The sequence below is a fragment of the Belonocnema kinseyi genome, chromosome 7 (genome assembly GCF_010883055.1).
Source record: "Belonocnema kinseyi isolate 2016_QV_RU_SX_M_011 chromosome 7, B_treatae_v1, whole genome shotgun sequence".
Classification (NCBI taxonomy): domain Eukaryota; kingdom Metazoa; phylum Arthropoda; class Insecta; order Hymenoptera; family Cynipidae; genus Belonocnema; species Belonocnema kinseyi.
Window position 1 is genome coordinate 71,566,700 of NC_046663.1, and position 15,590 is coordinate 71,582,289.

The 15,590-nt window shown below is 27.4% G+C and overlaps 1 protein-coding gene across 4 annotated transcripts in view; it reads right to left on the bottom strand.

Annotated features, from left to right (window-relative positions):
- The window catches only part of LOC117176113 (golgin subfamily A member 6-like protein 22), a 251,380-nt gene that overhangs the window by 28,791 nt on the left and 206,999 nt on the right, over positions 1-15,590 (bottom strand). For all 4 annotated transcript variants that reach the window (XM_033366169.1, XM_033366168.1, XM_033366166.1 and 1 more), the window contains 3 exons: positions 5,453-5,734; positions 2,799-3,026; positions 183-544 (listed from right to left, as the gene is read on the bottom strand). In XM_033366169.1, the coding sequence (XP_033222060.1) occupies positions 183-544; positions 2,799-3,026; positions 5,453-5,734 (872 nt within the window). The remainder of the gene's footprint in view (positions 1-182; positions 545-2,798; positions 3,027-5,452; positions 5,735-15,590) is intronic.

The following is a 15,590-nucleotide window of genomic DNA, read 5'->3' on the forward strand; positions in this document are numbered from 1 at the left end:
TGAAGTGACCAGGCATTATATATAATGCCTAGGGATTATATTCAATGCCTAGATTATATACTTTGTCTGTAACATATAAAAAATATGTGTTAATAAAAGGTTATTTCTGCAGTGTCTTCAGTTATTTATGTAAATAGAGTTTTAGAGGAAATATAAGAAGAAAATATCTGAAAATATTTTACCTATTTAATTCACAACTGTTTCCGTAGCGCCACTGTTCCTCTTTCTCGAGGACTTCGATAATTTCTCGTTCCTTCTTGGTGATTTCATCTTCTTCGGAGGACGTTACACTTGCTCCAAAAGGCTCACTGCTTTGCCTGCTGTGTTGGGATATGTCGGGACTGATTGGCTGTTTGGTCCAGTCCTCGACGTGTCCAAGTTCCACACCAGAATCACGTTCGTGGTTCGAATCTTGCTCGTAATTACTATCAGTATCGTAGGAACGACGATGAAGTTGCTCGATGCGTCTTTCTTCAGCTAAAATTGCTGCCATGTCAGGTGGTTTTGTCAGCGACAGTTCTTGCTCGTAATCATCGTCGTTCATCTATTGAAGAAGTGATTATTATTATTATTATTATTATTATTATTATTAACTAAATAAGGCAGCTAAATATAGAGCAAAATTTAGAAACAATATAGGCTGAGGTCTGGATTTTTTAAATAAAAAAAGTAAATTAAAAGATTGTATTCTGTTTAATGTACGAGAAGCTTTGAATTTTGTTAAATATGAAGAACAATAGGGTAGGCATTTTTATTTCCGGAAAAAATTTCCGATTTTTCGCTGATTCGGAAACATTTTTCCCGGTCATTGAAATAACAAAATTCAAACGGTTAAAGCCCCACATTTTTTCATTTGAAATAATAAAACATAAACTGCAAACATTACAGTAGTCAAAATTAAACAATATACTGATTTTTCTGATAATAAGTATAAAGCCGTCGAGTATAATAACATGTGATTGGTCACGTGACAGTTTTCAACCACAAATATTTTTTTCAACCAAGAAAGATTAATTTTCAACTAAATAGTTCAATGTTACGAAAATAATATTTTTAAACCAAAAAGTTGCATTTATAATCAAATGGTTGAACATTTAATAAAGAGATGAATTATTAACAAAATAGTTGAATTTTTTATCAAATATTTGAATTTTCGAGCCGAAGAGACGATTTTTTTTAGAAGAGAGTTTAATTATTAGCCATAAAGTTAATTTGGAACCAAACATGACGGCTTTTCTACGGCAAAAGATGAATTTATAATCCAAAAGGAATAATTTTTCATCCAAAAAACGAATGTGTCAACAGAACTGTTGAATTTTCGGCCAAAAATATGACTTTTTGACAAAATAATTAAAGTTTTAACCAAATAGTTTCATTTTCTGCCAACAAAGACGAAGTTTTAAACACATGGTCGGCTTTTTCAACAAAAACCATTAAAATTGAGCCACAAACAGTTGCACTGTCAACCAAACAGTTGAATTTTCAAACCTAATCGATATGAATTGATTTTTCAACCAAAAATATAATTTTCAACTAAGACAAATTTAAAAAAAAAATAATAATTTATAACCAAATATGTTTTCATTCACAACAAAATCAACTAAAAGAGATGAATTTTCAACAAAATAATTAAATTCTTAAACAAATAGTTTAACTTTCAAGGCAAAAAAGACGTATTTTTAAGACAGTTGAATTATCAATCTCAAACGGTAAATTTTCAAGAAATAATATAATTTTCAACTAAGCAGTTAAATGATTAAAAAAAGGAATTTTTAACCAGACAATTGCATTTACAACCAAAAAGTTGAATTTTCAAGCAAAAAAATTATATTTTTTAAGACAGATGAATCTTTAATCAGGAAATTGAAATGCAAACTAGAAAGATGAATTTTCAACCCAAACAGGATGACTTTTCTGTAGTAAAAGATGAATTTATAATCCAAAAGGACTAATTTTGTATCCAAAAAGACGAATGTTTAACAAAATAGTCCAATTTTCGAGCCGAAAGAACGAATTTCTTAAGATAGTTAAATTTCTAACAAGGAAGTGAACTTGTAATTAATAGAGATGCATTTTCAAACAAAAAAGAAAACTTTTTGTAACACAAAAGATGAATTTTTAAGCTGAAATGATCAATTTTCTACCCAAAAACCGAGTGTTCAATGAAACAGTTGACTTTTTGATTAAAAATATGACTTTTTAAGAAAATAATTGAATTTTTAATTAAATAGTTTTAATTTTCAACCAAAAAGTCACAACTAAACAGTTGAAATTTCAAGCGGAAGAGACAGATTTTCAACAAAAAAATGAAATTTCTAACCAAATAGTTAATGTTTCAAGGCATTAAAAAAAGAATTCTTTGGAAAACAGTCGAATTTTTAACAATATTAGTTCATTTTTAACCAAAAAAAGGAAATCCACTTTCAAACCAAAAGTAGTTGAACTTTTTTATCGTCTTCTATTAATTTAGTTCGCATTTAGGCGAAAAAACGAAAAAAATGGTCAGTTTCTTGTACAAAAAGGAGAAAAAAGGAATTCTTCAGAAAAGTCTTTTCTTACTCGATAAATATTTTTTCAGATATTTTTCACCATTAACGACGCCTTATTATGTGATGATGTTAGAATTACAAGTAACCATTATTTTATAAACTTTAACACTGTTTATTAAAAAATAAACCAAATTCACGGTCCACATAAAAATTTACGGTTGTTTGCATGTCATTTCCCGATTTCCCGGGAAATTTTTCACAGTGAGGTAATATTAAAAAAAATAAAAGAATTGTGAAAATTATATTTACCCCTCCAATTCCGAGAAAATCAGAGCGTCGGGTTCGAAGTTCCTTCTTTATTCTGCGTGTGGAATTTAATCTCTTCAAGGGCTCGACTGGCTGACTTTCCTCATCACTGAATTCCACAGGTGGTGGTGGAGGTTTTTCTTTGGGAGGTTCTACACTTGTTGGTGGACCCATCGGAAATGAGAGACCTGCTACTAATTCTTCGTCGCTTGTCAAATTTAGTGGAAATATCTGCAAAAAGGAAAAGGAAAATAACATTAATTTAGGCAGCACAATTAAAATAATAGCTAGGAAAATTCATGGTCTTTTATTTTATAAATAGATTATTATTAGAATTAGAAAATTTATGATTAATTTAGAGATCACTGACTAAAGAATTAATATTTAATCTAGTCAATTTTCTAAACAACCTTGACTTTGACTTTCATTGATTCATAATATTTATTTTTGGATATAGTTTAAACATCCCTATCACAAATCAACTTCCTGTTTCCGTCGATAGTGAAAGGTCAAAAACAAGTGTCAAATTAATGAATCAATAGCTTTATCGCAATCGTGACGCATTTTAAACCTTCTTTCTTACCAATCCAACTTGTAACCTACGAAATTAGATTACGCAATATACTTTAAAATAATTTCTAGTCCCCCATTGTGTATTCAAATTCTAAAATAGAGATACGAAATTAGATAAATATATTAAAAGAATTAATTTAATTTTTATTCTCCAGTAACTATACATTTTATTTCCATTAGCTCTATTATTTGGAAGATTCTAATTCGAAGCCTTCAAAACTGTACCTTTGAAATATTTCACAATTCGTAATTATAATTTGATTGAAGTTTGAACATTGCAATTTTCAGGTACGATTTTCAATGCTAAAAATGATCGTTTGAAAATTTGTTTCCTTTAAATTCGAAAATTGCAACATTTGGAAATTCAAAGATTTCCATCTTTATTCGCATTAGAAATTCGAATGAGGTACACGTTTTATATTCTCATTGTTAAGTAGTGGGACTTTAAAAATCTGTCGATCAATTTTCAACCAGAGATCAATTTTCTAAAAAAAAGATTTTAATTTTAAATAAAACAAAATTGAATTTAACCAAGAAAATACGAATCTTCAAGCAAATAGTTTAAGCCTCAGCTAGAACAGGTTCATTTTAAACCAAACTGTTGAAATTTTAACAACAAATTTATTTTCTACCAAAAAATATGTTCAACAAAATGCATAAAGTTTTAACCAAATAGTTTAATTTTCAACCAAGAAGATTAATTTTCGATCAAACAAGACAAATTGTCAAACAAAAATTTTAATTTTTAGTCTAAAAAAATTACTTTTTAACAAAAATTGGAATTGTTAAATTTTAATTGAAAAACAATCATGTTCAATTTAGAAAAGCGAATTTTTACCAGAAGGTCGAATTTTCAACATGAAGATATGAATTTTCGACAAAATATTGAATTATATACCAAATTACTGAATTTTCAAACCAAAAAGACGAATTTTCAAGAAAAAACTTAATTTTCAACTTGAAAATATGAGTTTTCAGCAAAAAAGTTAATTTCCAACCAATTTGTTGAATTTTCAACCTATATTATGATTAATTAACAAAAATTGTACTCGGTTTTTAAGAGACATATTTTTTCTCTCCCTTTTCTCGTGTTTTTTCGCTTAAAAGTGAAGTACATTGATAGAGCTCAACAAGAAAAATCAATTCTTTTTCATTTAAAAGTCTAATATTATATGATTAGTTCGAAATTTATCTCGCTCGGTTCAAAATTTTAGTATCCAATTTGCCATTTTATTATTTTTTGAAAATGTAACTATTCTGTTAAAAATTCATCTTTTTTCTCAAAAATTCAGCTACTTGGTGGAAAGCTGAACAACTTTTTTTTTATCTCAGTTTTATGCTTTAAGTCTTTTGCTGAGAATTCTTTTTTTTAAAGATTCACCATTTGACATGGAAATTCACCCCTATTCTTATTTTTTAGCCAACAATCTAAATCATTTGGTTCAAAATGCATACTTTTTTATTAAAAATGCAACTGTGTGGGTCTAAATTAATCTTATTTGGTTGATGACTTAAAAATTTGATAGAAAATTAAACTATTCGATTAAAAATTAACTTTTGTGTTAAAAACTAAACTATCTCTATGGAAATTAAACTTTTTTTGTAGAAAATTAACTTTTTTGTTACAAAAAATTATATTTCTCGGTTTAAAATTCAAGCGTTTTATAGATTATTCGTCTTTCTGACTTTAAAATTCATCAATTTGGATAAAAATTCATTTGTTTTGTTGAAAATTCGTGTCTTTAATTGATCAATAATTTTCATGTAGGAACATTCATATTTTTAGTTTAAAATGTATTTTTTTTTTAATTTAAAAAAATGCTTGGTTGAAAGCTGAAGTAGTTTGTGAAAAATGCCCTTTTTTTAATTCGTCTCTTTGGTTTAAAATATATATTTTTGTAGAATAGTAGCTTTTTTTGTTTAAAATTAATTTTTATTTTAAAGAATTTATTCCCCCATTATTACCCTATTTATGTGAAAACCCCACCGTCTCTGCTATGTTTTGATAGATTTTTGGAATATAAAAAATAGTCATAAATGGTCTAAAATTGGTAACGTAGTTTATGGATTAAATATATTCTTACCGGTGTTGAACCCTGTGACATCGGACAGAACATTTCCATGGCTTTTTGATTCTCCACAAAGTTTAGAGTCGAAGGCCTCTCAAGTTTTTCGGAAACCGGTGGAAGAAAAATAACTTCTGGTTCTCCTATAACTGGTTCGGGTTCTTCCTCGGTTTTCTGCTGGGAAACCATCTCGATTTCCGTGTTCAAAGGAGTTCCAGTAGCTTCGACCTCTTCGCGATCGACTGGCTTGATCGTCTGGTAAATCATTTCTTCCACTGCTTCCTCGATAACTGCTGGTTCCTGAGAGAAGAAGAGCGATATAACCGTTTTGTCGGAGAAGAGTGCGTTACGAATTTTGCAACGCCACATTCTATGCAAATTTGTACCAACAATCGGTCCGAGCAACGTTTCTCAAACGAGACTGACTGCTTGCTTTACTGATATAACGGCTTTCTAGAAACTGATTCCTATTATATATAATAATTCAAAACAATACAAAAACTTTGTTTCACAATTTAAACTTACTTTTCTCAATTCCGTGATTCCAAAATCCTATCTAAAAAAAAGTGAAGTTACCAAATATTGCTGACATCGGACACATTGTTGCTGAAAACCTGATTGATTCTAACACTGCATGAAGATGAGTTTTAGTGGTTGTTTTCAGTTTGTTTATCTATATTATTAAAGATTAGGAAATTTCTGCGCCATTAATTTTGTGATTCAAATTTTTCAATAATTCGGTTCTTGACAGTTCGCTACCATACTATCAAATATAAACTTTTTCACATTTTCAAAGAGCTGAACAAACTTTAATTGTTGACAGAAACTTATTTTTAAAAATTGCAAAAAAAAATGTTGAAACTTTTTAATAAGTTTGAAACACTTAGGAAATTTTTTTTTAAAGATTTCTGGGAAAATTTTTAATGATTTAGATTTTATTTTAAACGAATGAATTTAAGTAAAGATTACAAAATGTGTGGACAAAAAATCTGGAAGATTTAAAACATAAAAGATGAGAATAAATGAGAATGAAGGATGTTCTTAAGATGCATGGATAAATTCCAAGTATTTTGTTTTTGTTGTGAATTCTAATAGAAAATTGAAAAAGATTTCAAAACATTAGAAATTATTTCCTAAAATTTGTAAAAACACCGTAAAAGATTTTTAAACTAAATTTTACAATTTTGCAATATTACAAAATTTTAGACAAAATTAATTCAAGTTTACGAGATATTTAGAAATTCGCAAACGTTTTAAAAATAATTAAAACTTTTAAACAATTTAAAGTGAATGAAAAAAGTTTCCTTAAGAGTCTCAGGAAAAATTATAACGATTTTTCATTTTGAAAACGTCAGCTTAAGAGACAAATGAAAAATATTTCAAAATATTTCGAACAAGAAAGTAGAAGATTTTAAAGTGTAATTTTGCAATTTTACACAGTTTAGCAGTTCCAAGAAGATCGACAATTTTTTTCCTGAGATTCAATGGACAAAAATCTATGATTTTTATGTGGAAAATTTAATTTTAAGAGAAAATTTAAAATCGTTTCAAAATATTTCAAAATATTTCAAATTATTTAATTTGGCACGAAAAAAATTTGTAATCAACTCATTTCAAGGGATATTTAAAAGATTCAGAAAGTATCAAAAATAATTGTAAACTCAAAAAGATTTAATATTTTTTAATTTAGATTTTTGAAGATTGAAAAAAACTTTAGAAGCTTTTTGAAGGACTTTTGAATCTTTTCAAGAGAATATAAACTTTTTCTCAAAATTCCTATGAAAATTTGAAACCACTGTTTCTTTTGAAAAATTGAAATTTTAAGAAAATTTAAAAACATTTCTAAAAATTTACAAAAATGTGGACATTTTTCAAGGCAATTTTTTAAATTTTCAATGGCATTTCAAAACTGTAAGGAAAATTTGAATCAGTCACTTAAGAATTGATGAGCTTTTGAATAGATAAAAAAAACATTTTTAAGAGGTAATACCCAGTTATTTTAAGAGATTTTAAAGATTTTTTAAGCAATTTTAATCAAATATTATTAACTGTATTTATGTAACTTGAACAACAAAAACTGATAATACTTATTATTTCCTTGCTCTCAGATCCCAGCATCTAATTTTAGATCAAATCCAAATGCTCAAAAACTTTTCACAAATATTTATTCGAAATTTGTACTTTGTATCAGAAGTTATTTTTTCCCTCAAAAAAAAAAAAAACTACACGCGATGAAGTTACTTATTTTAAATTATTATATGCTTCCTACTTCAGAAACGCTACCCGGAGCTGGATTATTATCAAATTCGAAGCCGGGTTTTCAAAGCAATACATTATAATATTTATTCTACTGTTGCGTGTGCCCGTTTTACAAAATTTTCGTAGCACAACGTGGAGGGTTGGGAATTAAGAAAAATGAAAAACCAATTCGATGAAATTAGTATAAATAGAAGCCGCTCAACAAATACATTCTTCAGGCAAATGTTATATTTTTCTAAAGGAAATGTTTGGAAGGATTTAGGAAGAGTGGATAATTTCACAACATGCATATTTTTACAACAATAGGCTCATAAATATTAGAGACATTTTAGTGTAAGACATGCAGTAAGAAATAAGAAGCTTAAGAATAACATAAAGCAAATATTTTAGCCGCCTCAACTCAACAAATTTTTGTATACTTCCCAAAAATAAAAATTATATTATGAATACTAAATACCTCCATTCCATTTAATTTAATCCCGTTTGATTCCAATATCGATCACAACCTCCGAAAGATAAAATGTGAATTGCGGTAGATAGAGTTTTACGAAAGCGATGAAATGATTACGATAACGTATCTATTAAAACTTTGTTGATCTTTTTCCTCTAATTTACAAAGAGAGTTCAAGAACAACCTTTTTAAATGAAACATCCTTTTCATAAAAATACGATAAAATTGTACGATTAAACGTTAAGCAAAATTATAAATTACTAAGTGAAAGATCTTATTTTTCATTCAGAAATCTAGCACACCAAATTAAACGTTTCAATCAGATTTAATTGGTCAAAAGTCAAAAATGTTTGAAAGAATCGAATAATTATTAACTCTTAATAACATGTAGATTTAGTTCAAAAGTCTAGCGGAAAATTTAGAGTGAAATATTTAGCAACAAACAATTAAGAGTCATAATTCCAATCATTTAAACTGTGCTTTGTGACATTTATGTCAAGATAAGAATCTACTGAATTTGTTGCATTTGCATGCTTCAGTTTTCTCTGAAATTATAAAGAGTTCATTAATTTATTTTCTAACACAGAAAAAATAAAAACAAAACTCTGATCAAATAATGTCCTACTTATCAAAAATAATTTCGAATTAAAAAGAGAATAAAATAAGGGAAAACACAAGAAAAACGGAAACATCACCATGATCAAGCAGACACAATAATTTCGATCTGCAAATTTTGTCGATTCCAATAAAAAAATAAGTCATTAAAAAAAATATCCTTTAAATTTAATAACATTATTTCTAACATATCTTAATTTTTCGTTAATCTTCGATTAGAGAGCATAAAAATCGCGATAGAAAAGATTTAATCTTTAAAAAAATGTCTGCAAAGATAAACCAAGTATTGGATAATTTATAGTCAGTAATAAAGCTATTTATTCATATGATGGTTTCATCGTAGGAATTACATCATTGCAGATCGGATAAATAATCTCTAAAGCGGGGGGGGGGGGGGGGGGGGGGGGGGGGGGCGTTTAAGAACACTGCCTTACCTCTCAAAGTACCAAAGCTTTAGACAAAGAAGGTCCAACAGGATGAAGCAGATGATACTTGAAATTTTTCGAAGAATCTTCTTCGAAGTCTCCAAGTAAAAGAAACTAGCTGAGAAATACTGAGCTCGGAAAATAATTTAATTGACGCCAACAGAAAGGAGAAGCAGTAAAAATAATACAAAACTTTATCCAGTTTTAGTCATTTTGTAATTCAAATTCCAAGTGAGGATGTGGATAATTATATAAATTTTCGTCATCATTTAAAATCAATTTCAAACTACTAAAAATAATATTAAATTCAATAGACTTATATTTCGCAAAAAAAAATATTATTTGGGATATAGAAATATTCTACTCTAGATAAATTATGTAGGGCTCGGATCGACTAAGAAGGCTTAACAAAAAGTCGCATTAGTCGCATAAAATTACAAAGTCAAATGAAATTTAGAAAAAAAAGCCCACAAAAAGTCACATCAAATTTTTGAAAATAATAAAAAACCAGTACTCGAGACTGAATAACTGAAATAATAACTTCATTTGCTTAGGAATATAGAGTATGTAAATCTCTTCGAAATCTATAATTTGCTTTAAAGTTAAACTTCATGAACATTCATTTCGAACATTTTTACTGTGTAATTTGAATATTAAGTAATTAATTTTTTCAGAATTCAGATTTCACAGACGAAAAATCTCTCGAAACCGGCAAAAAAGGATGATTCTTCACGAAAATAGAAGAACAACAGGAAAATAAATAAACGAATTTTCAACAAAGTAATTAAGGTTTTATCCAAAGATCTGAATTTTGAACCTACAAAGATTAATTTACAATTAAATGGTCAAATATCCAATTTTTATATTCTTATATATTAATTTTTAACCAAATAGTTGAATAAGAAAGCAAAAACGAGAACTTTTAAGAATATCTTTGAATTTTCAACAAAAACACTTTTTTAAATAAAAAAATATGACTTTTCCCAGTTAAAAGATGAAGTTTCAATTTATCAGGACGAATTTTCTATCATTCTAAACCACAAAGATGAATTTCTTCAAAGAAAGTTGAATTATCGGCCTAAAAGATCAATTTTTAACATACAGATAGTTTTTAACTAAGAAAGACAAATTTTCAACAAAATAGATGAATTTTTAACCAAATAGTTGAATTTTCATGTCAGATGAATTTTTTAGAAGGCAAATTTTTAACAAAATAGTCGATCTTTTAACCGAAAAGAATGAACCGGCGACAAAAATTGAAAAATGGGATGTTTCTTGAAAACATGAAAAAAATTTAAAGTTAATCGATTCTAAATTATTTGAACTTAAAAATTTCCAACTGTTAATGCTTGTAATTTTAAGAAAATAAAACTTTCCATAAGGATTCACGGGCTGAGAAAGTGTTCAATTTCAAAAACTAATAATTAAAAATTGTAATGTTCTAATCTATTAAAATCGAATAATTTTTCTAGCTTTGAATTTCAATTTAAAAAGTTTGATTTTGATTAAAATTGAAACTAATTGGAAAACTAAAATGGCAAAAAGTCGATTAGTCGAATTTAAAAAAAAAGTCGCACGATCCGAGCCCTATTTTTTCATTTTCTGAAATATATTTTCTATAATTTGTGGGTTTCTTTGTGAATCTGATTTCAACTTGAATCGTTTTTACTGATGCGACACTGTGTGGGAAAACGAGAACTTCTGTAACTGCATTTTACCGATTCTAATAACTAGTACTGGCTTCGTTAACTACTTTTATTTACGGGTATTATTACGTGGGTCGGATAAGATGCTCTCGTCGACTTTAATTGGCATTAAATAATTACCGGGACTGACAACGTTGGACTGACCAATAGAAAATAATTAATAACCCACTGGCGTAGGACACTTTCTATATTTTCCGATTTCCCTGAATTTTCCATGAATAAAAAACTGATTTCTTAATTTCTAGATAATTGAAAATAAGGTTATCAGAGGAGGAAATTTTAGCCATATTCTAAACCACCAAATACATTCAGCAAGCCTTCAATAACATTTTTAAATTTTTAATTCGTAATTGTTTCTTCATTCCCAAACTTGAGGGCTCTGCGTTTATAAATTGAGTTATAAATTTAAGATTAATAGTTAATTAAGAGTTGTAAAAGTTATAAAGTTGCTAAATGTTTCAGTTTGAGAAGGCCAAAAAGAACAAATTAAAAATATATATTCTTCGTGCATCAAAAATTTAAATCGATTATTTTAAATTTGTTAACTTATAGTAATATAAAACGGTTCAAACTCCAAGAGTTTTTAAAATTTATTGAAAAAGGAACATTTTTAAGAATTTTGAAAAGTTTTAAGAAAATGAAAAGAAAAAAACTAGATTCCTAGAGAACTTTTAATGATTTTTTATTTAAAAGAATTTAATTTACTTGAATATTTTTAAAAATTTCAGATTTTTCCGAAAAAGAATCTGGAAAATTTTGAGACTTACTTACAAACTTCTAAAAGACTTCAATAGCTTTTAAACTGACTAGATTCTCTAGATTCTTTTTCGACATATCTAAAATATTCAGAAATCTTTTTGAATGTTCATACGAATTTTAGCAAAATTATATTGATATAACTTTAAAAAGAAATTGATTAATTTCCTTATATTATTTCCTTGATCTCAGAGCTCAGAATAAAATTTCAGCTAGAATTTGAGTGTTCAAGAACTTTGAACAAATAAATAGTTATTAGAAATTTTTATTTTGTATTAAAAATTATTTTCCCCCTCAAATAGAACAATTATAAACGCTACGCGCGCGATTGATGATGCTCGTAAGTTTAAAATCAAATCAACAAAACATTTAAATATTTATAAGACGTTCTAATCATATTTTTCTAAATATCTTTAGTTTTTACCATAACTGGTAAAAGCTGTTTTGATGCAGCAATTAAAAGTGTGGCAATTTCATTCTTTACATTCACATAATCAAAGTTCAGTTAAAAATTAAAAGATCATTGCATAAGTATCTCCTCTATATATTCTGAAAATTTCAGGTATTTGGTAAGAAAAGTGATATTTTGCGTGAACTACCTCAAGATATTAATTGAACGCTTTGAAATTTGACACAGTGTCGGGCTAAAAATGATCCTAAATTGAAATTTTCAGCACTGGTGAGTTTTTGATTTCTCAAATTTTCAATTTTAGACCCACCGGTGTTTAGTCGACCATAAAGTGGTAAGTGATTAAAAAGTACGAAACAAGAGACTTGACTGCCCAATTAATCTTATATTTCGTGTTACATATCGTATACTCTTCGAAAATGCTACATTAGACGAACAGTATCCACTAACTCGTGCTGTACCGACAAATTATATTAAGATCAGTATATGACCGTTGAATTACATATTACTCTAAGAATAAGTCTTATACTCAAATTTTCCAAGTTAATAACATATCGCCTATTTCTCTTCCACAAAACTCAATAAAGCTCGCAACCTTTATAATCGATAATATGATATTTCTAAAAATTACATAAATCAATTTTTGGTGATTCAATTATCGTAAAAATAATGTATCATATGATTTTAGATGGCAATAACACCTCTAAATGTCAGGTTTTTAAATTTTATATGATTAATTACTGGTACTCAGTTTTTGAGAAAAAGTCATCATTTTTCCGAATTACTTCATATAAACTTCAAAGGACCTCGCTAACGCTGTATTACAACAAGGATATTGGGATAAAACTTTTTATGGTCTTTTTTGGCATCCATTACAAGTATGTATTTAGCAATATAAAATTCAAGAACCGAAAGTTTAGAAGAATTTTATAATTTTTTCTGCTTTCTTATGTATACAGTGGGCGGACAAAACGCAGTATTCCGATAAGGATATTGGGATAATACTTTTTATGGTCTTTTTCGGCATCCATTACAAGTATGTATTTAGCAATATAAAATTCAAGAACCGAAAGTTTAGAATAAAATCCGAGAAACACGAGTTAAGTGGAAAATTCGAATTTTTTCCCAATATCAAATATAGCTTATTTCATTAGAACAAGAATTTCTACGATAATTTTAAAAAATTAATTTGAGCAATCTCTAACATTTTTATATTTTCGTTTATAAACGTTGCCAATTTCAGTGACATCTTCCACAACCCTCCATCACGTAATGCTTTTTTTTGACTCAACTCGACTCGGTCGTGTCGATTCGATTCGACGTAAAATCGATCCTTTTCATTAAATTTAAAGCTCACAGAAATAAATATATCAGCGTACAAGTTTCCCTCGTGAGAGGACATTCATAGGATTTTATCACAATCGTTACGTTAGGTTTTTCTCAGGCCAACTTACACTCATAGAGAGTGGCCTCAAGGCCCTTCGATTTCTTCTTTCCTATTAGGCTGTCAAGTACTTAAATTCAACTTTTTAAAACTATTTTTTCTACGTATTCGTGGGATTGCGGACTCGACTCTTACATTGTCTATTTACATCGTTAGCTACAAATTTCTAGCTTTTTCGTATGTTTCTATCTTTTTTCGTAAGTGGCAGGATTTTATTTGAGCGTTGGACGCTGAATTTGATTAACAAGAGCTAACCGCCAATTGTGAATTTTAGTTTTGGTTCATAATTTTTTTAAAATGAAAACTGTTTTGCTGAGAATTAATTTTCCAAAGCAAAATATGTGTTTTTTCGCCATTTTCTATAAAATAGACTTTGAAATATCTGGTAGCTCAGGCTGTAGCGCTTCGGCTTCATAGCTGAAAGATACAGTGTTCAATTCTTAATAATTATTATTAAAATTTGAATGTAAACCCGGTTTTGAAGATCATTGCAGGAAATTATATTTATTAATATTTCCATTAACTGCTTTTCGCCAAATTCTGCATGACTTGTAACGAATATTTCAAAACCGATTTTCTTGCATCCGGCGAAACAACAAATTATATTCCTTTGGCAAAATTATACTCAGGTATTGAGCTTTCATTAAAAAAATTATGAACCGAAACTAAAGTTACGATTGGCGGTCTACTCTTTTAAGCCTAAAAGCTCGTTTGTAAGATGAATCGATCTAGGTTATAATTGAGAAGATTTATATTATTCCAGGATATTAAGAATAGTCATTCAAACTGTTAAAGCTAAACTTTAAAAAATTATTTATTTAAAAATTTTGTATACAAACTCTTAATAATTTATACGTATACAATAAAAGCTATCAAATTTTTCAATTAAACATCATAAACATAAACATCAATAAATTGGTAAATTTTCAAAATTATGTGTATATATAATTTTAAGTATTTTTAGGCTAAAACATTAAAAATTGAATTATTCAAATTTTGTTTAGCTGAACACTTCTTAAATTAGAAATTCAATTATTTGAATTTTAAGTAGTTTCAAATCAATAATTGTTCAATAGTTATTTATACTTCAAAATTTGTTTTTGTGTTCAAATATTTAAAAATATTATCTTAAAATTATTTTTTCAAAATAAAAAGTGCTTTAAAACTTTCTCATGAATAACAAAAATTCTTCATCAATCTATATTTTGTTAAATTTTTTTTTACATGTTTTCAAATATTACATTATTAAAATTTTTTCTGAACACTGGAAATTAAAAAAGCCTTAAGATGTTCCGAGATTCTTTTTTTTACAATTTTAGAAATATTTTTAAACATTCTCCTAAAATTAATTTTTCTGGATAAAAAAATACTTTCAGTTTTCCTATGAATCTTAATAAAAAATTGTATTTTTATGAAACCTTTCATAAATCTTAAAAAAACATCTAAATTAAGAAGTGTTCAACTTATTTATACATTAAAATAAAAAATTTTCATTTACAAATTAAAAATTAAAAAAGAGATCAATCAAAATTATAACGTTCAAACCTTTCTATTTGAAACAATAAATTTTTTAAATGTCCAGTTTTGAACATTTGATTTATAATTGCTCATTTCAATTGAACAGTCAATTATTGCTGCTAATTAATAATTTTTTTTCTTATTTCAAAACTTTAAAATTGAATGGATCAGAAATGCAATATTTTAGACTGCAATAATATTGGAATAGAATTTGAAATTGAATAAAAGGGTTTCATTATGAATCTATTAATTTGAAGTAGTTTTAAAATTCAAACCATTTCATACAGTTTTATTTGTATGTTTACATTTGTTTAATTCACAATTGTCTTGTAAATAAACTTATTGTTCACTTTTTAATACTGAAAGTACAGTTCAATTTATAAAATCATTAATTTATATTTACAGTAGAAAACATTTTTTTCAAAAATGGTATTTTTTAAACGCTTTCAATTATCAATTGTTTAGGTCTGCAAACCCGCATTTTAAAGGTCTTTAAATCAAAAATATACGCTTAAAAATGGAAATTTTTAAAAGTAAAATATTCTAGACCGATGCTTTATAATCTGAATGTTA